At 40.0% G+C, this 16,210-nt stretch overlaps 1 protein-coding gene across 4 annotated transcripts in view; it reads right to left on the reverse strand.

The window, feature by feature from the left end:
* The window catches only part of NPTN (neuroplastin), a 65,049-nt gene extending 50,600 nt beyond the window's left edge, over window positions 1–14,449 (reverse strand). The window contains exon 1 of one of the 4 annotated variants that reach the window (XM_033107428.1): window positions 14,163–14,439. In XM_033107428.1, coding sequence (XP_032963319.1) covers window positions 14,163–14,253 — 91 coding nt within the window. In that variant the 5' untranslated portion in view covers window positions 14,254–14,439. Of the gene's footprint in view, window positions 1–14,162 lie in introns of all 4 variants that reach the window. The other 3 variants (XM_033107427.1, XM_033107425.1, XM_033107429.1) reach the window with 3 other exon arrangements.
* Between the last annotated feature and the right edge of the window lie 1,761 nt (window positions 14,450–16,210).

Raw genomic sequence — 16,210 nt, forward strand, 5'->3', positions numbered from 1 at the left:
CAAAGACAGATACCTGACTTTACTTTCTGTCACCTCCTGGGGGAGGGAGGCCACCGGGTGAGGAGTAACAGGGAGTCCCCATAATTCGTAATTCGATGTCACTTAAGATGAGAGCAGTCCTGGGAGGCACACTTCAAAGATGACAGAAAGTCAATACTGACCTTCCCTAATAGAGGTGCTAATTCAGTGAAAAGGCTCATCTGCTAACCACCACCTAAAATGCACATTTTATACAGTCATCATTCATCAAAACCAACTTTGAAATAATCTGGCCCTTCTCTTTAGTACTTTATTTTCCTCTCCTATGAACCACCAGAGCTGCAGTTAACCTGTTAAAGGTAAACAAGTTGCAAGTACCAGGCCCTACAACGCAAAGCCGCACATACATGCCGCTTTACAACATAGCACTTTAAAAAGTACTTGTTAAAAGACTTAAGATCTGAAACCATAAAATACCTAGAAGAAAATATAGGAAGAAACTTCTCAGACATTACCCGGAGTAAGATTTTTACTGATATATCCCCTCGCGCGAGGGAACTAAGAGAAAAAATAAACACGTGGGATTATATCAAACTAAAAAGTTTTTTCACAGCAAAGGAAACCATCAATAAAACAAGAAGGGATCCTACTGAATGGGAAAAGATATTTGCCAATGATATATCTGATAAGGGATTAATATCACAAATCTATGAAAAACTCACTCAACTCAACTCCAAAAAAACAAACGACCCAATTAAAAAATGGGCAGAGGACTTGAAGAGACATTTTTCTAAAAAGGACATACAGATGGCAAACAGACATATGAAGAAATGCTCAACCTCACTAACCATCAGAGAAATGCAAATAAAAACCACAATGAGATACCACCTCACCCCAGTCAGAATGGCTATCATCAATAAATCAACAAACAACAAGTGCTGGCGCGGATGTGGAGAAAAGGGAACCCTTGTGCACCATTGGTGGGATTGCAGATTGGTGCAGCCGCTATGGAAAACAGTATGGAGGTATCTCAAAATTCTGAAAATGGAACTACCCTATGATCCAGTAATTCCACTCCTAGGTATCTACCCGGAGAAATCCAAAACTCCAATTCAAAAATCTTTATGCACTCATACGTTTACTGCACTCATAGGTTTACTGCAGCACTATACACAATAGCCAAGACATGGAAACAACCGAAATGCCCATCGGTAGATGACTGGATTAAGAAACCGTGGGACATTTATACAATGGAGTATTACGCAGCCATAGAAGAAAGAAATCTTACCATTTGCAACAACATGGATGGACCTAGAGAACATTATGTTAAGTGAAATAAGTCAGACTGAGAAAGATAAGTACCATATGATCTCACTTATATGTGGAATCTAAAGAGTAAGTGAATGAACTAATCAGAAACAGTTTTGGAGACAAAGAGGAAAAATTGAGGATAGCTAGATGGGCGGGAGGGGGATGGAGATAAGGGGGAAGGTGAGGGGATTAGAAAACAATCAGTAACCACAAGATGGCCACGGGGTTTTGAAAATTAATCTGGGGAACGTAATTTAGTGGTTACCAGAGGGTAAGGGGGTTGGGAGGTGGGAGATGAGGGTAAGGGGGATCAAATACATGGTGATGGAAGGAGAACTGACTCTGGGTAGTGAACACACAATGTAATTTATAAATGATGTGATACAGAATTGTACACCTGAAATCTACGTAATTTTACTAACAATTGTCACCCCAATAAATTAAAAAAAAAATTTTTTAAAATAAATAAATAAAAAGTACTTTTCCATACATTACCATTTAATTGCATAAAAACCTTATGGATTAAGTGTCACACTAATTTAAAAAATAGAAACCATAGAACTAAAATGGAAATATGATTTGGGCTACTGCCAAATCGAGTGCTTTCTACTCAACTACACTACCCCACACAATGACCTTTTTAACATAGTTTTTTATTTACATTTTACATTTACAATGGTGACAGAGCATACCAATTTACTTATCCTGTAATATTCTCGGCAACTGAGTTTAGGCATCAAATTTATACTAATTTTCTCGTTTCATAAAAACTGAGTTATTTTTAACATTTCTTAAAATTGCCTTGAATATATTTCAAATATGTATAAGTATAGTTTTGATTATGCTTTATGTTACTTATTGTCATTCACCCTGGAATCTATTACATTATTCAACTCTTGTTATTCTTATAGCCACCTCATCCCAGTTCACACGAAAAGGACAGAAGGTATGTCTCTTATACTGAATTAATTAACTGATAAACAGTTTGACACATCCCTGGTTAAAAGGCCTTATCTTATAATAAAGCTCATGAAACCATGGTTTTTCTTAGTACTGAAATTTAGCTGTAAAGAAATCACATACCTAGTCTGCAGAGCTAACATCCACTTTCTCTGACTCTCTAAATCAGGTAGTTATAATTCAGCAAATGAAAATCATTCTGAACCCAAGAGGAGGAAAAGGGTGTGGCTAGTCACATCTCCATTCACACTTTCTCGTCTTCTAAGCCAGGAATGCAGCCCCCAAGCAAAACTCTGAAAAGGACCATCTTTAAACCAAAAGCCTCAGAAAATCCTTTTACTCTCAGCCAATAGTGCCCTAAATTTAAAAAGATTTTAGGTAAGGAGAGAAAAGGGAAATTGCTAAACAAACCAAAAAAAAAAACCAGCCTAAATCACTCTGCTCATATCCTTCCTGAAAACAACTCTAATTTTTAGAGAATGAAAAACTTACTGTCAAATATAAGGTAGTACAAAAGAAAACATACAAAAAGGTGACGTCACCAGAATGAAACAATACTATTCTAAACTATATTTTCTCATACGAAATTTAATGTAACAGGATTTTGCTCATATTAAATCTACTTTTAAAAGATTTTAATACACAAAAACTCACCAAATTACAAGACTCTCTGTCGTTTAAGTTCTGAAGGGGTGGCCAAAATAGCAAAAAAGACATCGTAGGGTTGCCAGATTTACAAATAAAAATGCTTTGTTGTTTATCTGAAATTCAAACATAACTGGGTGTCCTGCATTTTATGTGGCAACCCTGCGGTCTCTGAACTAATTCAAGTGAGCTCCCATCTCTACCCAAGTATTACAGCACCAGCTCCCACTCTGAACAAGCTGGGGCTTCCAGCACAGCAGAATTTTGACTGATGAAGTCTTGAGAGTCTGGAAGTGTGCTTTTCCTGATAATAAGCCTTTCTTAATACCTGACATTTACCATATAAAAGGAAAAGCCTAATTTCTAATTGTCAAAGGTTAAGCTTTTAGTAGGTTCTATCCAGTCTAGTGAATGAACTTTCATGAAGCTTATGCGTCTGTTAAACAAACACAGAGTAGAAATAATTGACAGTGTAAGTTTGTGGTAATAAACAAAAAAGTTGCTTATGAAGGTTATAATGAACAGAATTCTATTTTAAGTATTACAAGCAGAATTAAAATTCATTTTAATGAATTCCAAAGTTAATCTACTTCTTTCCTGAATTCATAATCATAGAACTTTGGAGTTAGAAACAAACTAATTTCTGATCCTTCAAAACTTCTGGAAAGTCCATTTCATTTCATATTCATTTCTATACAGGTTTTTTCCTCCTATTGAGCCTCCCTCCTAAATAAGTACAGCAGTAACCCCCTTATCCACGGTTTCACTTTACATGGTTTCAGTTACCCATGGTCAACAGCAATCTGAAAATATTAAATGGAAAATTCCACAAATAAACAATTCATTAAGTTTTAAATTGCACGCTCTTCTGCGTAGTGTGATGAAATCTCATGCCACCTGGCTCCATCTTTCCCAGGACGTGAACCATCCCTTTGTCCAGCATATCCATGGTGTACAGGCAACCCATCAGTCAGTCACATAGCAGTGGGCTGGGTTACCAGATGGGCTGTTCTGGTATCACAATGCTTGTGTTCAAGTGACCCTTGTTTTATGTAATAATGTCCCCAAAGTGCAAGAGGAGTGATGCTGGCAATTCAAATACGCCAAAGAGAAGCCTTAAAGTGCTTCCTTTAAGTGAAAAGGTGAAGGTCTGCAACTTAATAGGAAAGAAAATAATCGTATGCTGAGGTTGCTAAGGTCTACAGTAAGAACGAATCTTCTATCCATGAAAATGCCTAATTCATAAATTAAACTTCATCATAGGTACGTATGTATAGGGAAAACAGTATATGTAGGGTTCAGTGCTATCCCCAGTTTCAGGAATCTCCTGGGGGTCTTGTAACATACACCCCGCAGATAAGGGAGGACCACAGTACCAGATATAAGAGATTCTCCCTTTTGATTTATGAGGTTCCCCTCAACCAGCTCTCTGCCCTACTTACAATGGCTCTGACAAAGAGGGAGTGTAAATAACTCTACTCTTCTGCTAGTTTCATTAAAAACACCTTAATACTGAACCTATGCTTTTCTTCCCTGTGCTCTAGGCCATTGCTCTTTGATACAGCCCATCCATCTTTGGAGACTACCTAATTCCCTTACTTCATTTACACTGATACCTTGAAGGTATTAATAGATAATCATATCCCCCTCAGTGCTCCCTTTTCCTAAATTTAGCTCCTCAGGCTTTTCTTCTAAGTCTTATGCTACCATCAAGGTAGAATTACCTGCGTCTTTTTCTAAATGTGGTTGGAAAGTTTTCATAATTATTTGGAGTTCAATCCTAGGAAGAAAACAATTACACTGTTAGTAGCACCATAATTTTGATATGTGATCACTATTATTTGCTGAGGGGTAATTCAATGACAGTTCACTGCAAGTTATTTGAAACCTTTTTATAGTTGTTCTTTTCCAGGTAGCAGTTTCCTGGTGTGCGTTAAAGCCATTTATTTCATCTTCCTTGGGGAATGATCTGAGATTCGGCATTAACAAATGTCACTTCAATGCTGGAGACGCTATGCTATTTTTTTCTAGTTGCTCCACAACGGTTTCTAATCGACTAAACTTTCACAATCAAAAACTTATTAAATTGAACATACTTCTTTAATCAAAAAATCCTTAATTAAATTTAGCATGTATCTTCAATCTATGGATTAAAAAGTATTTCACAAATAGTGGCCAACACAGGACATCTTGTTGCATTTTTTTCCCCTCCAAGAAGCAATTACAAGTGAGAAAATGATCTTCTCTAGGATCTTAAACATGAAAGGCAAATGCTTCTTCATTGATGGTTCCACTTGCCCTCTCCCTCCATTCCCTTGGCCAGTGTTCACGTCATCCTGTGCGCACCAGAAACGCGCCTCAGACAACAGCATCAGAGGAAGCATTGAGCTCAGACTAAACAGTAGTGCTCCCAGCCCCCACATTCAACCAGTAACTCACCGGCGGGGGTGGGGGGGGGCCTAGGGAATAAGGAACATAAGCTCTAATGTGAAAGAAAGGACAACAAAACAAACTGGAAAACTTGTGCTTTGATTATGATATTCAAATTACCGTAGCTTCCCCTTTTCCCCAAGTTCAAATAGAATAAAAAATCAATAGTATATAACTAAGGGCTAATGTATTAATTCAATAATGCTACATATTTTCTTTACTAATAATGACTACTAACAGTACATGTTGGTATTACTGATAAATCCTTACTGTGTTTACAAAAATCATCAGATTGTTCTGGACTACATGGCATATAAAAGATAAAACAAAACAAACAAAAAACGAAAGTACTCAATACCTGAAAATGCTCCATTTTTCAAACATGAGTCTCATGGCCAATTATGAAATCATTTAGAAAGACAACAATTTTCTTAAAATACACTGCGGCGTTAAGGATAGGTATTGTTTCACAAAACATTACATATTTCTGCATGACATAGTCACAAATAAAATCTATTTCTCTGAGTCACAAACAAAAGTTTGAAAGCCTTTTTCTAAAGACCTTTTATATTTTTAAAGTCATTTCAACATGATTACATCAGAACCAAATTATCTGTTCTACTGATATTAGCTAATCTCTACTAATACATTTCAGCACCTAGAAATTTCCAGTTTGTAATGTAAACTTTTCAGATTATTTTTAAACTAATAAGCAGCAAGGATATGGTTGATAACTAGATGATAATTTAATTATATGGGAGTTTATTACATTAACCACTCTTCTTTACATGTTTGAGATTCTAACAAAAATGTAAAAGAAATATAAGCAAGGAAATGGACCTACTATTAAGATACAAGTAAGTATAATGAATAAATATTTAAATTGAGACTGACACATCGCTAGTAAGGAATATCAATCAAGGAACTTCCTCATATTTAATTCAGGTAACACTTGGGGTGCCTTGTTCAACTATAATGGACAGGTTTAGAGGTCTTTAAAAAATACATAAGGGACAGAAGAAACAAAGTCATTAACAGAAAACAAACCTCCTCAAAAGATAACATGAAAATACAATTAGTTAAGCGCACTTCACTGTCTCTTCATTGCCTCTTCAATAGTCAACTACTTTTCAACCAACAGAGAGCACACAAAATATCTACCTACCTGGCAGTGATTTTCATTTCTTAATTGTTTAATTCACTCTGGCAATTTTCCCAGCAAGGTTAACATGAGATCTATATAACAGACACCATTCTGCCTTCCTTGAAACAAGAACTACGTGTAAGTGTTGTCTGAAGCAAGTTTACAGGCAGTTGGATTTCAAAACAGTGCAAGCCTCAAAGTCAATTTTCCCTATTTCCAAAAAGTTTCTAAAAACTTACTAAAACAAAGTATTCTGTCTCTAGGCCCTTTACCCATTAGAGGCAGTACCTAAGCTGTAAGGGCAATGGAGTTGTGTAATTTTAGAATTGGAAGGGGACTTAGACATCATCTAGTCCAATGGTTTTCAGATACTATGAGGAAGAAAAGAATCAATGGCATTAATAATTTATAATATATGCAAGCACACGCTTACCTTTTTTTAGTGTATCTTACTGCACATGGAACATTTTGCCTTGTTATTCTATCAAACAAGGACTTAACATTTTGTCTTGTATTTTATATTTATTCACTTTTAGAATGTGAGTACACATTTGGATATGATTAAAACTATTTGTACAATTTGGAACTTGATGTTTTCTAGTAATAGAACCTTACATAATACATAGAACCCTGACATTTTCAGAGTGGATTCACATCATCTCATTTATATTTCAGTCTACTCGATTTGAAGCAATAGTTGGGTGTAATAATGATATAAACCAAGATAAAACAAAGTGAAGCAAAGCATATTCCAACTGATATACTACTGGAAAATACCCTACAGCATACCGTAAGGTTCCAGAAATTAAGATTATTTGGAAAAAAGGCTAGTCTTAAAACATTCCATATTTTCAGAAATGCAAAAGAATACCATTCAGTACTTTTTAGTACAAGGAAGTTAACACAAGATGTTTCCATGCAAGCTGACCACCGTCTGCTTCAATGAAAAGATAAGACTAGATTGTGTGCTGTTGTTTTTTAATTTGAAACACAACAAAAACAAGAAACAAAACAAAAAACCAGCAGGTGCCTAAGGAACATTAACTACATCTCCCACTAACTTACTATATGTAAATAAACGTAGATACTAAGGAGATTCTTTAAATATTCAGTAAACTCCATTTCCACACAGAGTTCTGAGCAGTCAAGTAAAAAATAACCTCAAGCTAATTAGGTTTGATTAATAAATGTATATTTTGTATATACACAAAAGCAAGCAAAAAAGAAAATTAGGCATACTTTCAATTTTAGATAACACAGTAAGTTGAAATCTTGATTCTCTTTCCTAAGTTGAATAAACTCTTGGAAAACAGATACATTTTACTTCCTTATTCAATTTTTTAAATTTAGACATCAATACCATTGGAATAATGTTTTTACATAGGATCACCACAGTATTTCACTTTAAATTCAGGGAGAAATTTATGCCTACAAAAATGTAATAAATACCATCAACTAATTTTACTGGAGAGGTTGTCTGCTTTTCCAAAGCTAATCCTTACCAACTAAAATTGGGAATTCTGGGGGGGGGGGGGGGGGTCCACAAAAACCTCACTAATTTTAAAAGGCATTTATCTAAGGTACTTAAAACTAAACTCCACATCATCGATGCTATTTTTAAAAATTCATGCAAAATAAGGTTTTTAAAAGATCCCCTAAAATCCAAGCCAACTGTTCACAGATGATTTCGCACTATTATTTTAATTTTCAATTGTGAATTTATTTTAGAGGTCTCTGCTCTACTCTTTCTGATAGATTCTATTTTTCCAGATGCTCCTCAAAATAAAACTCATTCCTCACTCTTGCTTCCTGCTTTTCTCCTTGTACTACTGTAACTATAGCCTTTCTTCTCTTTCTCTGTCTCTTACTTCATTCTCTACTTCTGATCCAATCCAGACTATGTTCTCACTACAAACAGTACATTAAATAGAATGCATCAGAAAACTTTTCCCAGAATTCATTTCTTCCAAAATTTCTTTGCATAATTTTATTCAAACTTTCATTTAACATCTCCTGTATGTTTCAGTCATTCACTGTTTTTCTACGTACTTATTTGTATAGATATCAGCACCTTATCTCCTTCCCAATTCTCTTGTAAAAAACACCTTCACATACATCCAGCAAAGACACAGATTTTACATATGAAACATCTTACTTTGAAAAAGTACCTCAAACTAAATAAATGAAAAGCAATGTTCAAATTGAGAAAACACTTTTCTAATCAGATCTGATCATCTTTACAGGCCCAGTTAAATAATTTTTATTAAAAAAATGAAAATAAGGACAATACAATAACATTTTGCCTTTTATCAATATCAACAGAAAATGTTTCACATCAAAATTGTTTTAATGAGAAAAACAAAAGGATTCCTTCAAGACAAAATAGTCTAATTTCTCATGAGGATTTGTATAACTCACATAAAGTCAGACCTGTAATGAACTTCAATACTAATTCATGGCAAATGTTTGAACTATGGAGCACATTTATATTTAAGAGCTTTTATTTCCTTTCGTTGTTTTAAACGTTGGTATATTAACAGGTTATGCTCTATTATGTCTGGCAACACAAAAACCCAATTGCATCTCTTTCTAATTTGGATGCAGTAACCTCGAAAAGCAACAACAGGTCCTGATGTAGTAACATGGCCTTTTGACCCCAGACGCCTAACCAATTTCTCATGCCTGGGTGGTTCTATCGTGTCAGCAGTGACACTGGTCAGTTGTCTAAGAGACTGGAGGCTTACGATCTCCTTAGGAAATCCTTTACTTCAAGGCAAACTCTTCTGGTCACTTAAAACTTTATTTGACTTAATTGTGCGAGATCTGTTGCTTGACATTGGGCATGTCATTTGTGCACAGCTGCCACAGATAACACCCGTTTTCGGCTGCTCACTTCACTTCACCCCAAGAGGAGATGCGTACTCAATAGCAAACACACATCTAAGAATGTGTGCACTCCGGGAAAGGAAACTGCCACTGAAGCAAACAGCACCTGACAGAAAAGGATTCCTGACGTATGAAAGGATTATGAAGACACTGGCACTGTTATTACACAAAGCGCAATGTTCACAACTATCTATCTAGTATCAGCCAAGCAAAATGGTTTCTTAAAATTTAGCTCATTAGAAATGCAAATAAAAACCACAATGAGATATCACCTCACCCCAGTCAGAATGGCTATCATCAACAAGACAAATAGTAACAAGTGTTGGAGAGGCTGTGGAGAAAAAGGAACCCTCATACACTGTTGGGGGGAATGCAGACTGGTGCAGCCGCTATGGAAGGCAGTGTGGAGGTTCCTCAAAAAATTACTGTATGACCCAGCAATCCCTCTCCTGGGTATCTACCCAAAAAATCTGAAAACATTTATACATAAAGACACGTGTGCTCCAATGTTCATTGCAGCTTTGTTTACGGTGCCCAAGACATGGAAACAACCAAAATGTCGTTCGATAGATGAATGGATAAAGAAGTTGTGGTATATATACACAATGGAATACTATTCGGCGGTATGAAAAGATGATATAGGAACATTTGTGACAACATGGATGGATCTTGAGATTATAATGCTAAGCGAAATAAGTCAGACAGAAAAAGCAGAGAACCATATGATTTCACTGATATGTGGTATATAAACCAAAAACAAGAGAATAAGACAAACAAATGAGAAACAAAAACTCAGACACAGACAATAGTTTAGTGGTTACCAGAGGGTAAGGGGGTGGGGGGTGGGAGATGAGGGTAAGGGGGATCAAATATATGGTGATGGAAAGAGAACTATCTCTGGATGGTGAACACACAATGGGATTTATAGATGATGTAATAAAGAATTGTACACCTGAAATCTATGTAATTCACTAACAATTGTCACCCCAATAAATTAAAAAAAAAATAGCTCATTAATAAAAAGATTCATTAGACTCCGTTTTTCTCCCACTAAACTGTGTTAATTACCCAACTTCATATTACTTCAGTCTGATTACACTTTTACACTTCACTCCACATTCATTCATCAGCTAACATATCCAACACTTCCAGCGTGTACCACGCACTACATTCTATTTCTTATTCACAACAATGGGATTCTACGAAAAAATATTTAGTTCACTGAAAGAAAAAGAAAGCCACAACACCTCCCAGACAGTGAAATGGAAATATGAACTTCCTCACCAGAATCTGAAACTGCAGTGCTGCTGGTCACTCTTCTTAAAAAGTTATATATGCAAAACCATAAATCTCTCTATTCCGGGTCTTCAAATGGCCTACTTAACTTTATTCAAGATGACAGTGAGTAGCATTAACAAAGTATTCAACATATACATAAAGAAAAATAAGTACTTAATAATGCTCCTTTTTTAAAGATAATAGTAATAGCTAACACTCACTATAGTGAGCATTTAGTACATACAGTATAGTACTATGATGCTACATATAGTAGTAATGTAGCATATGTTACACTACAGTAACATATAGTAACAAGTGTTACATATAGTAAAAATTTACTCCCTGCTGTGACTCACTACACACCAGGAGAAAAATCTAGTAAGTGCTTCATGACCATTATTTCATTAATCCTCACAACATCCCTACAGGGTTGGCATTATTATAAACCTCATTTTACAGATGATAAAACTTGAGGCTTGGAAGAATTAAGCACCTTACTCAAGGTCACTTAGTGACAGAGAGCTGGGACTCAAACTCAAGTCTATCAGGATCCAAAGTCTGTGCTCTTGATTACCATATAATACTGCTTGGTTTACACTCATTCAATATTAATTTTAGTCTAAAGCTTTTGAATGTCTTATCATTTTAGGACAAGTTTCTTCCTTTAAAATGAACATTTTTCTTGATACATACAAAAATCAACATCTTAAATAAGAATTTTACTAGAAACTGTGGTCCCACAAGTTTAAATATTTGGATGGGAAACAAAATCTATCTGAATGAAAGCCTTTCATCACTATGGTTAATGGGTCACAGGTGGAAGAGACCTCGAGGGTCTAGTCCAAATTCTTCATTTTAAGAATGAAAGAGACCTTTTGAAAACCATCCATCTATACTCAATTTAAATTACCACATACCCAATCCAGAAACATGTAGGTTTTGGGGTTTTTTTTAAGTCATCATTTTGAATAGATAATCTAACATTTCTAACATTTCAACATCATACAGAGCATGGTATCCATTAGCGAAATACTGTAAAAAAGTACAAATTCCATGACATGAGTCAGACTATTAGCTAACAGGGCTAATAGCAGTTGAAAGCTTAAATCTTATGCTGTAGAAAGCTATTAAAAAGCATCCTTACCTATGTGAACTCAAACTCAAATAGCAGCTATTTCTTCGTTGAATTAAATTTACATTCATTTGGGTCAACTTCATTGCACCACTCATGTCATGTGATCGAATTCAAGCTCATTTCAAGGAAAAGGTTGCTGTATTTAGAACACACACCACTGAGAACAACCAGATGAGTCTCTGAAGGCCCATCCAAATACCTTGCTTTGGTTGCTAAGAAACTAAAATTTCTCCATATTATCAATCATTGAAAGATGCTATGCCAGCATAGAGATCAAATATGTTAAGATCAAGAATCTCTCACCTATGGAGCCAAATGAAACCATGCTATTTCCACAAATCGAATAGTTGAAATTAGTATTAGGCTTTTTTAAGGCATGTTGTTAACACAGACTAAAACCTTTTTTTCCCTGAAAAAAAAGACCTAGCCGGACCAGCTAGGACCAATCAGCTCTAATGCATATTTTGGAGCAAAAATTAATATAAGACCCGGTATTATATTATATATTATATTATACCCGGTCTTATAGTAAAATAAGACCAGGTCTTATATTAATTTTTGCTCCAAAAGACGCATTAGAGCTGATGGTCCAGCTAGGTCTTATTTTCGGGGAAACACTGAAACTGGTAAGACAAACCAGTCTAACTATACCCTGTCTTCCACAGTGGCTTATGCTTTGGAGGAAAACAGAAAAAAATACCCAATATACTTTACATATTCAATGCTAGAGACTTTTCCTTCCTGACCCCTGCAGGGCGAATTCAAGGCCATGAAGCATCCATAAGATCTGACTGGAACAATTTGGTACGGGAAACACTTATATTTAAACAGATGATGCTTTTTCAATCCTTTACTGATGTATTTTCACTATAATCTTCAACATTTTGAGCCTAGATTCTCCTTAGGATGCTTAACACCAATTTTGTTTTTTAAATTGAGTCATTTAAATTTCAGCTATTCCAACAAGAGTAATTTTAAATTACTAGCGTAACAACATAGACACACTGAAGGACTAGCAAAAATAATATATAGTTCACTCTCTAGTACTGTTTTAAACCTCTTAAAGGCTGTTCCCACAAGAGTAGAAACCGGTTCACCATACTTCTAGCCTCACCTCTGAAAGATCAATTCAGCAGCTGAATTGTAACACAAGCCTTCAGCAATCTGAATCTTTTTTGTCTAGATCACATCCCATATCACCACGACTTCCCACCATTTCTCCATCTTCTCTAAAGAGCTTTAGTTCAAAACCCAATTTTCTCGTTTCCACTGTCCACTGCACACATCTCAGGGACTTTTATGTTCCTCAGAAATAACATCTCTCCTGTCTTGAAACTTTTAGATCTGAAAAACCCACGCCGTCCACCTCGCTCTCTTCAGGCCCTGTCCCCAATCCCACCGCTGCAGCCCCAGCTGCTTGTGTCCGACTCCCCAAAGGCCCGACACCACCGCGCTCGCCCCCACCCAGCGGCTCCCCCCTCCCCCCGTAACCCCTACACTGCACATCAGCATCACACCCGGGCTTCCTGCATTGCACTCCCTTGCCTTATTCTGTCCTCCCACCCCCATCTCTATAACCAGGCACCCCTCTTTCTCCAGTAAGTATTCCCTTACCTCAGTTTCAACCCTTTCTCCCCGTGCTCTGCTCCTTTTTCCTCTCCTTATTTAGAAACTCCTTTTCGCTCTCCCAACCAGTGCCCTAGGATGCCCAACACTCCACCCTCCTCAGCAAACCCAGCCTCTTCCCTCGCATCTCGTGTGGAGTCACCGCTGCTTCCTTTCCAGATCCCCGACAGCAGGCACCCACCACCTTAGCTTTGCACCCGCTTCCCCGCCACCTCCACACTCGAGGTTTCCTGATTCTTCCCCCTCCGGAGGCTCTAGTAGTCGGCAGGGTGTTCTCCGGGCCCCCTTCTTCTGTCACCAGTCTTACGGGGCCCCAGCAGAGCCCGAGCCGACCCTGCGGCCGGGACCCCGGCTCTCTCGCCGATCCTGCCGACACCACGCCGGTCGCCTTAAACACAAACGCCGGTCGGCCTCCTGCCGCCTTCTTTAAAAGCTGCGCTCCCTCCTCATCCGCCTCCGCTACTCCAGCTCCTCACGTCGGCTTCCCGGGTGTCCCTGCCCGACTCGGAGTGGCGAGCCCCACGAGGTGGCACCTCGAAGTCAGCAACACACCTCAGGCTCTCAGCGGGCGCCCCCACCTCTCGCACAGGCGCCTCCGGTTCTCACAACCGCGCTTCCAACTCCCGACCCGCCTCTCCTCCCCTCGGGTCCGCGGCCCCTCGGACTCCCCAACGGCCCCCTTGCCCTTGCTCCGACACCCCCTCAGGCCCCGGACGGCCGCCGGCGTCCCTCAGCCCCCGCCCAGCCCGCCCCCGGCGCCCCGCTTACCGTTCTGAGCGGCGCCTGGCCCTGGGAGGAGGGAGCCAGAAACCAGCAACAGCGAAAGGGCCAGGCCGCTGGGCAGCGACGAGCCCGACATCCTCCCGGCAGAAGAGCGACTAGCGAATGGGCCGGGGCCGGGGCCGGGAAGGGAGGGGAGGGAGGGAGGGGGCGGGCGAGCGCGCGAGGGAGTGAGCGAGGGAGGCAGTTGGGGCTCAGCTCCGGCTCAGCTCCGTCCTTCGCCGTCCTCCTCCTACCGCCGCAGCGCCCAAACCTCGCGAGACCTTCGCTCCTGGTCGTGGGCGGCTGAGGAGTGATGGCCGCAAGGCTCGCGAGAAGAGGCGACCTCAACTGATGCTCCCGCCCCTCGGCCGTCGCGTCCCCGCCCCTGCAGAGGCTGATTGGCCAAGCTCAAGGTAGGTCACGTGCCAAGAGCGCTTCTGGCCACGTGACGGAGCGAGGCGGGGTCCCTCCTGCTCTCTCAGCCTGGGAAGTGGGAAGTCCGCCTCCTGCTATTCCTTCTGTGGGACGGGAGCGCCCATAGATAAGAGCAAGTTTTGGGAGCCTGATGTATTTCCTCCACCCTTTCAGTTGGCGCTCTTGGCTGCAGTGGTTGACGCACTGCCGCCTGTTTTACGCCATCCTCATTGTCGGGTCCCAAAGTCCTGCTATTCCTTCCTTCTGGACGTTGACCTTAGACCCTCTTAGCCCCTCGACTGGCATCGAGCTCCTACCTCCCTCTGTTCCCTACTGTCGTAACCTTCCGCGCTAAGTGTGCACTCCCCGTGCTCGTTACTACCTTGTGCTTTTCCGCCTCCACCCCTGCTCCCTTGCCCTTCTATCCTGCCCTCCCCATTTGGCCTTGTTTGAGCCTCATAAAAATCTCAGGGCCTGCGGTTCTAGCCTAATTGCTAGAGTTTAGTTAGACACTAAATTCTATGAGGAAGTCACCATGTACTAATTAATATGAAGAATATTCAGAAGCATTTGCATACAGCGAATATTTATAGTGTACCTGCAGGGTCCCAGGTTTTCACACCTGCTGTGAAACCTAGATGAAGTTCACAACCTAGTTTCAGGAGCGAGGAAGAGGACGGATGACCTAGCAAAACGACCCATAGCGAAGCAGCCAGCAAAGTGCTCTGGCATTGTGTGCGTGGAAATTCAGGAAATGATCTTTTTAAGGGTAATTTTTTTTTTTGCCCTACTGTGGGGGCAGAGTCCCAGAGAGCAGTTCCCAGGCTCTCCGCCTCACGTGGAAAGGTGCTGGCCCAGGTAGTAGCTGGCCATCAGCGGTGAGTGATCAGATGGCCATTAATCGGTTAGCCGTTAGTCACGGATATAACTGCCGTGGCTATGCTAGGGGGTTGGTTGGTTGGTTGGCAGAGAAGTGGACAGTGGGTTGTAGACCGTGCGAGTCCTGCTTCCTGTGTCTCCAACCCAGCCGCCAGTGAGAATACAGTGGTATGACTCCCCTATCTATGGTATGACTCCCTTGGTGTTCCTTTTTGGCCTCACCATGTCCTGCGTTCTTGTGTGGGGAGTGGGACCAGAGTTGCCGCATGACACCTACTCTTGGTTGTCACTCCTTGGTTGACAAGGGAGTTTCTGTGATTTAGCTGATCCCTGACTCATAGAAGACACCCTGGGGAGAGTCTGTGGAGGGACATGAGAGGAGCCTAGTTAACAATCCTGGTGACCTGAGGGCTCTGAGAACCTGGAGGAAGGAGCACTGACCGTGAGCCTCACACACGCAAGCCAAAGTAGTCAAAAGTTTTCGACATGAACTGAACAGCTGACGGCTCCAGACTGAACTTCCTAGCCAGCACTGGGGCTACAGCTATAGCATGTTGTTGATTGAAATGAAAACTACAGCCTCCATAACCTCAGGAATGAGGGTGACAAAAGGTTCACATGGGAAAAGGTTGGACAAAGGCCATTCCGAAGACAGCCCTCTGTATGGAGGGCTACAGAGCCACCTGTGGTGGGACCACGATTTTCAGCTCATGGAAATTTTTGATCACATGAACTACTCTGCCTCATAATGGTAACTAACA

Source organism: Rhinolophus ferrumequinum, chromosome 6 (genome assembly GCF_004115265.2).
Source record: "Rhinolophus ferrumequinum isolate MPI-CBG mRhiFer1 chromosome 6, mRhiFer1_v1.p, whole genome shotgun sequence".
Lineage (NCBI taxonomy): Eukaryota > Metazoa > Chordata > Mammalia > Chiroptera > Rhinolophidae > Rhinolophus > Rhinolophus ferrumequinum.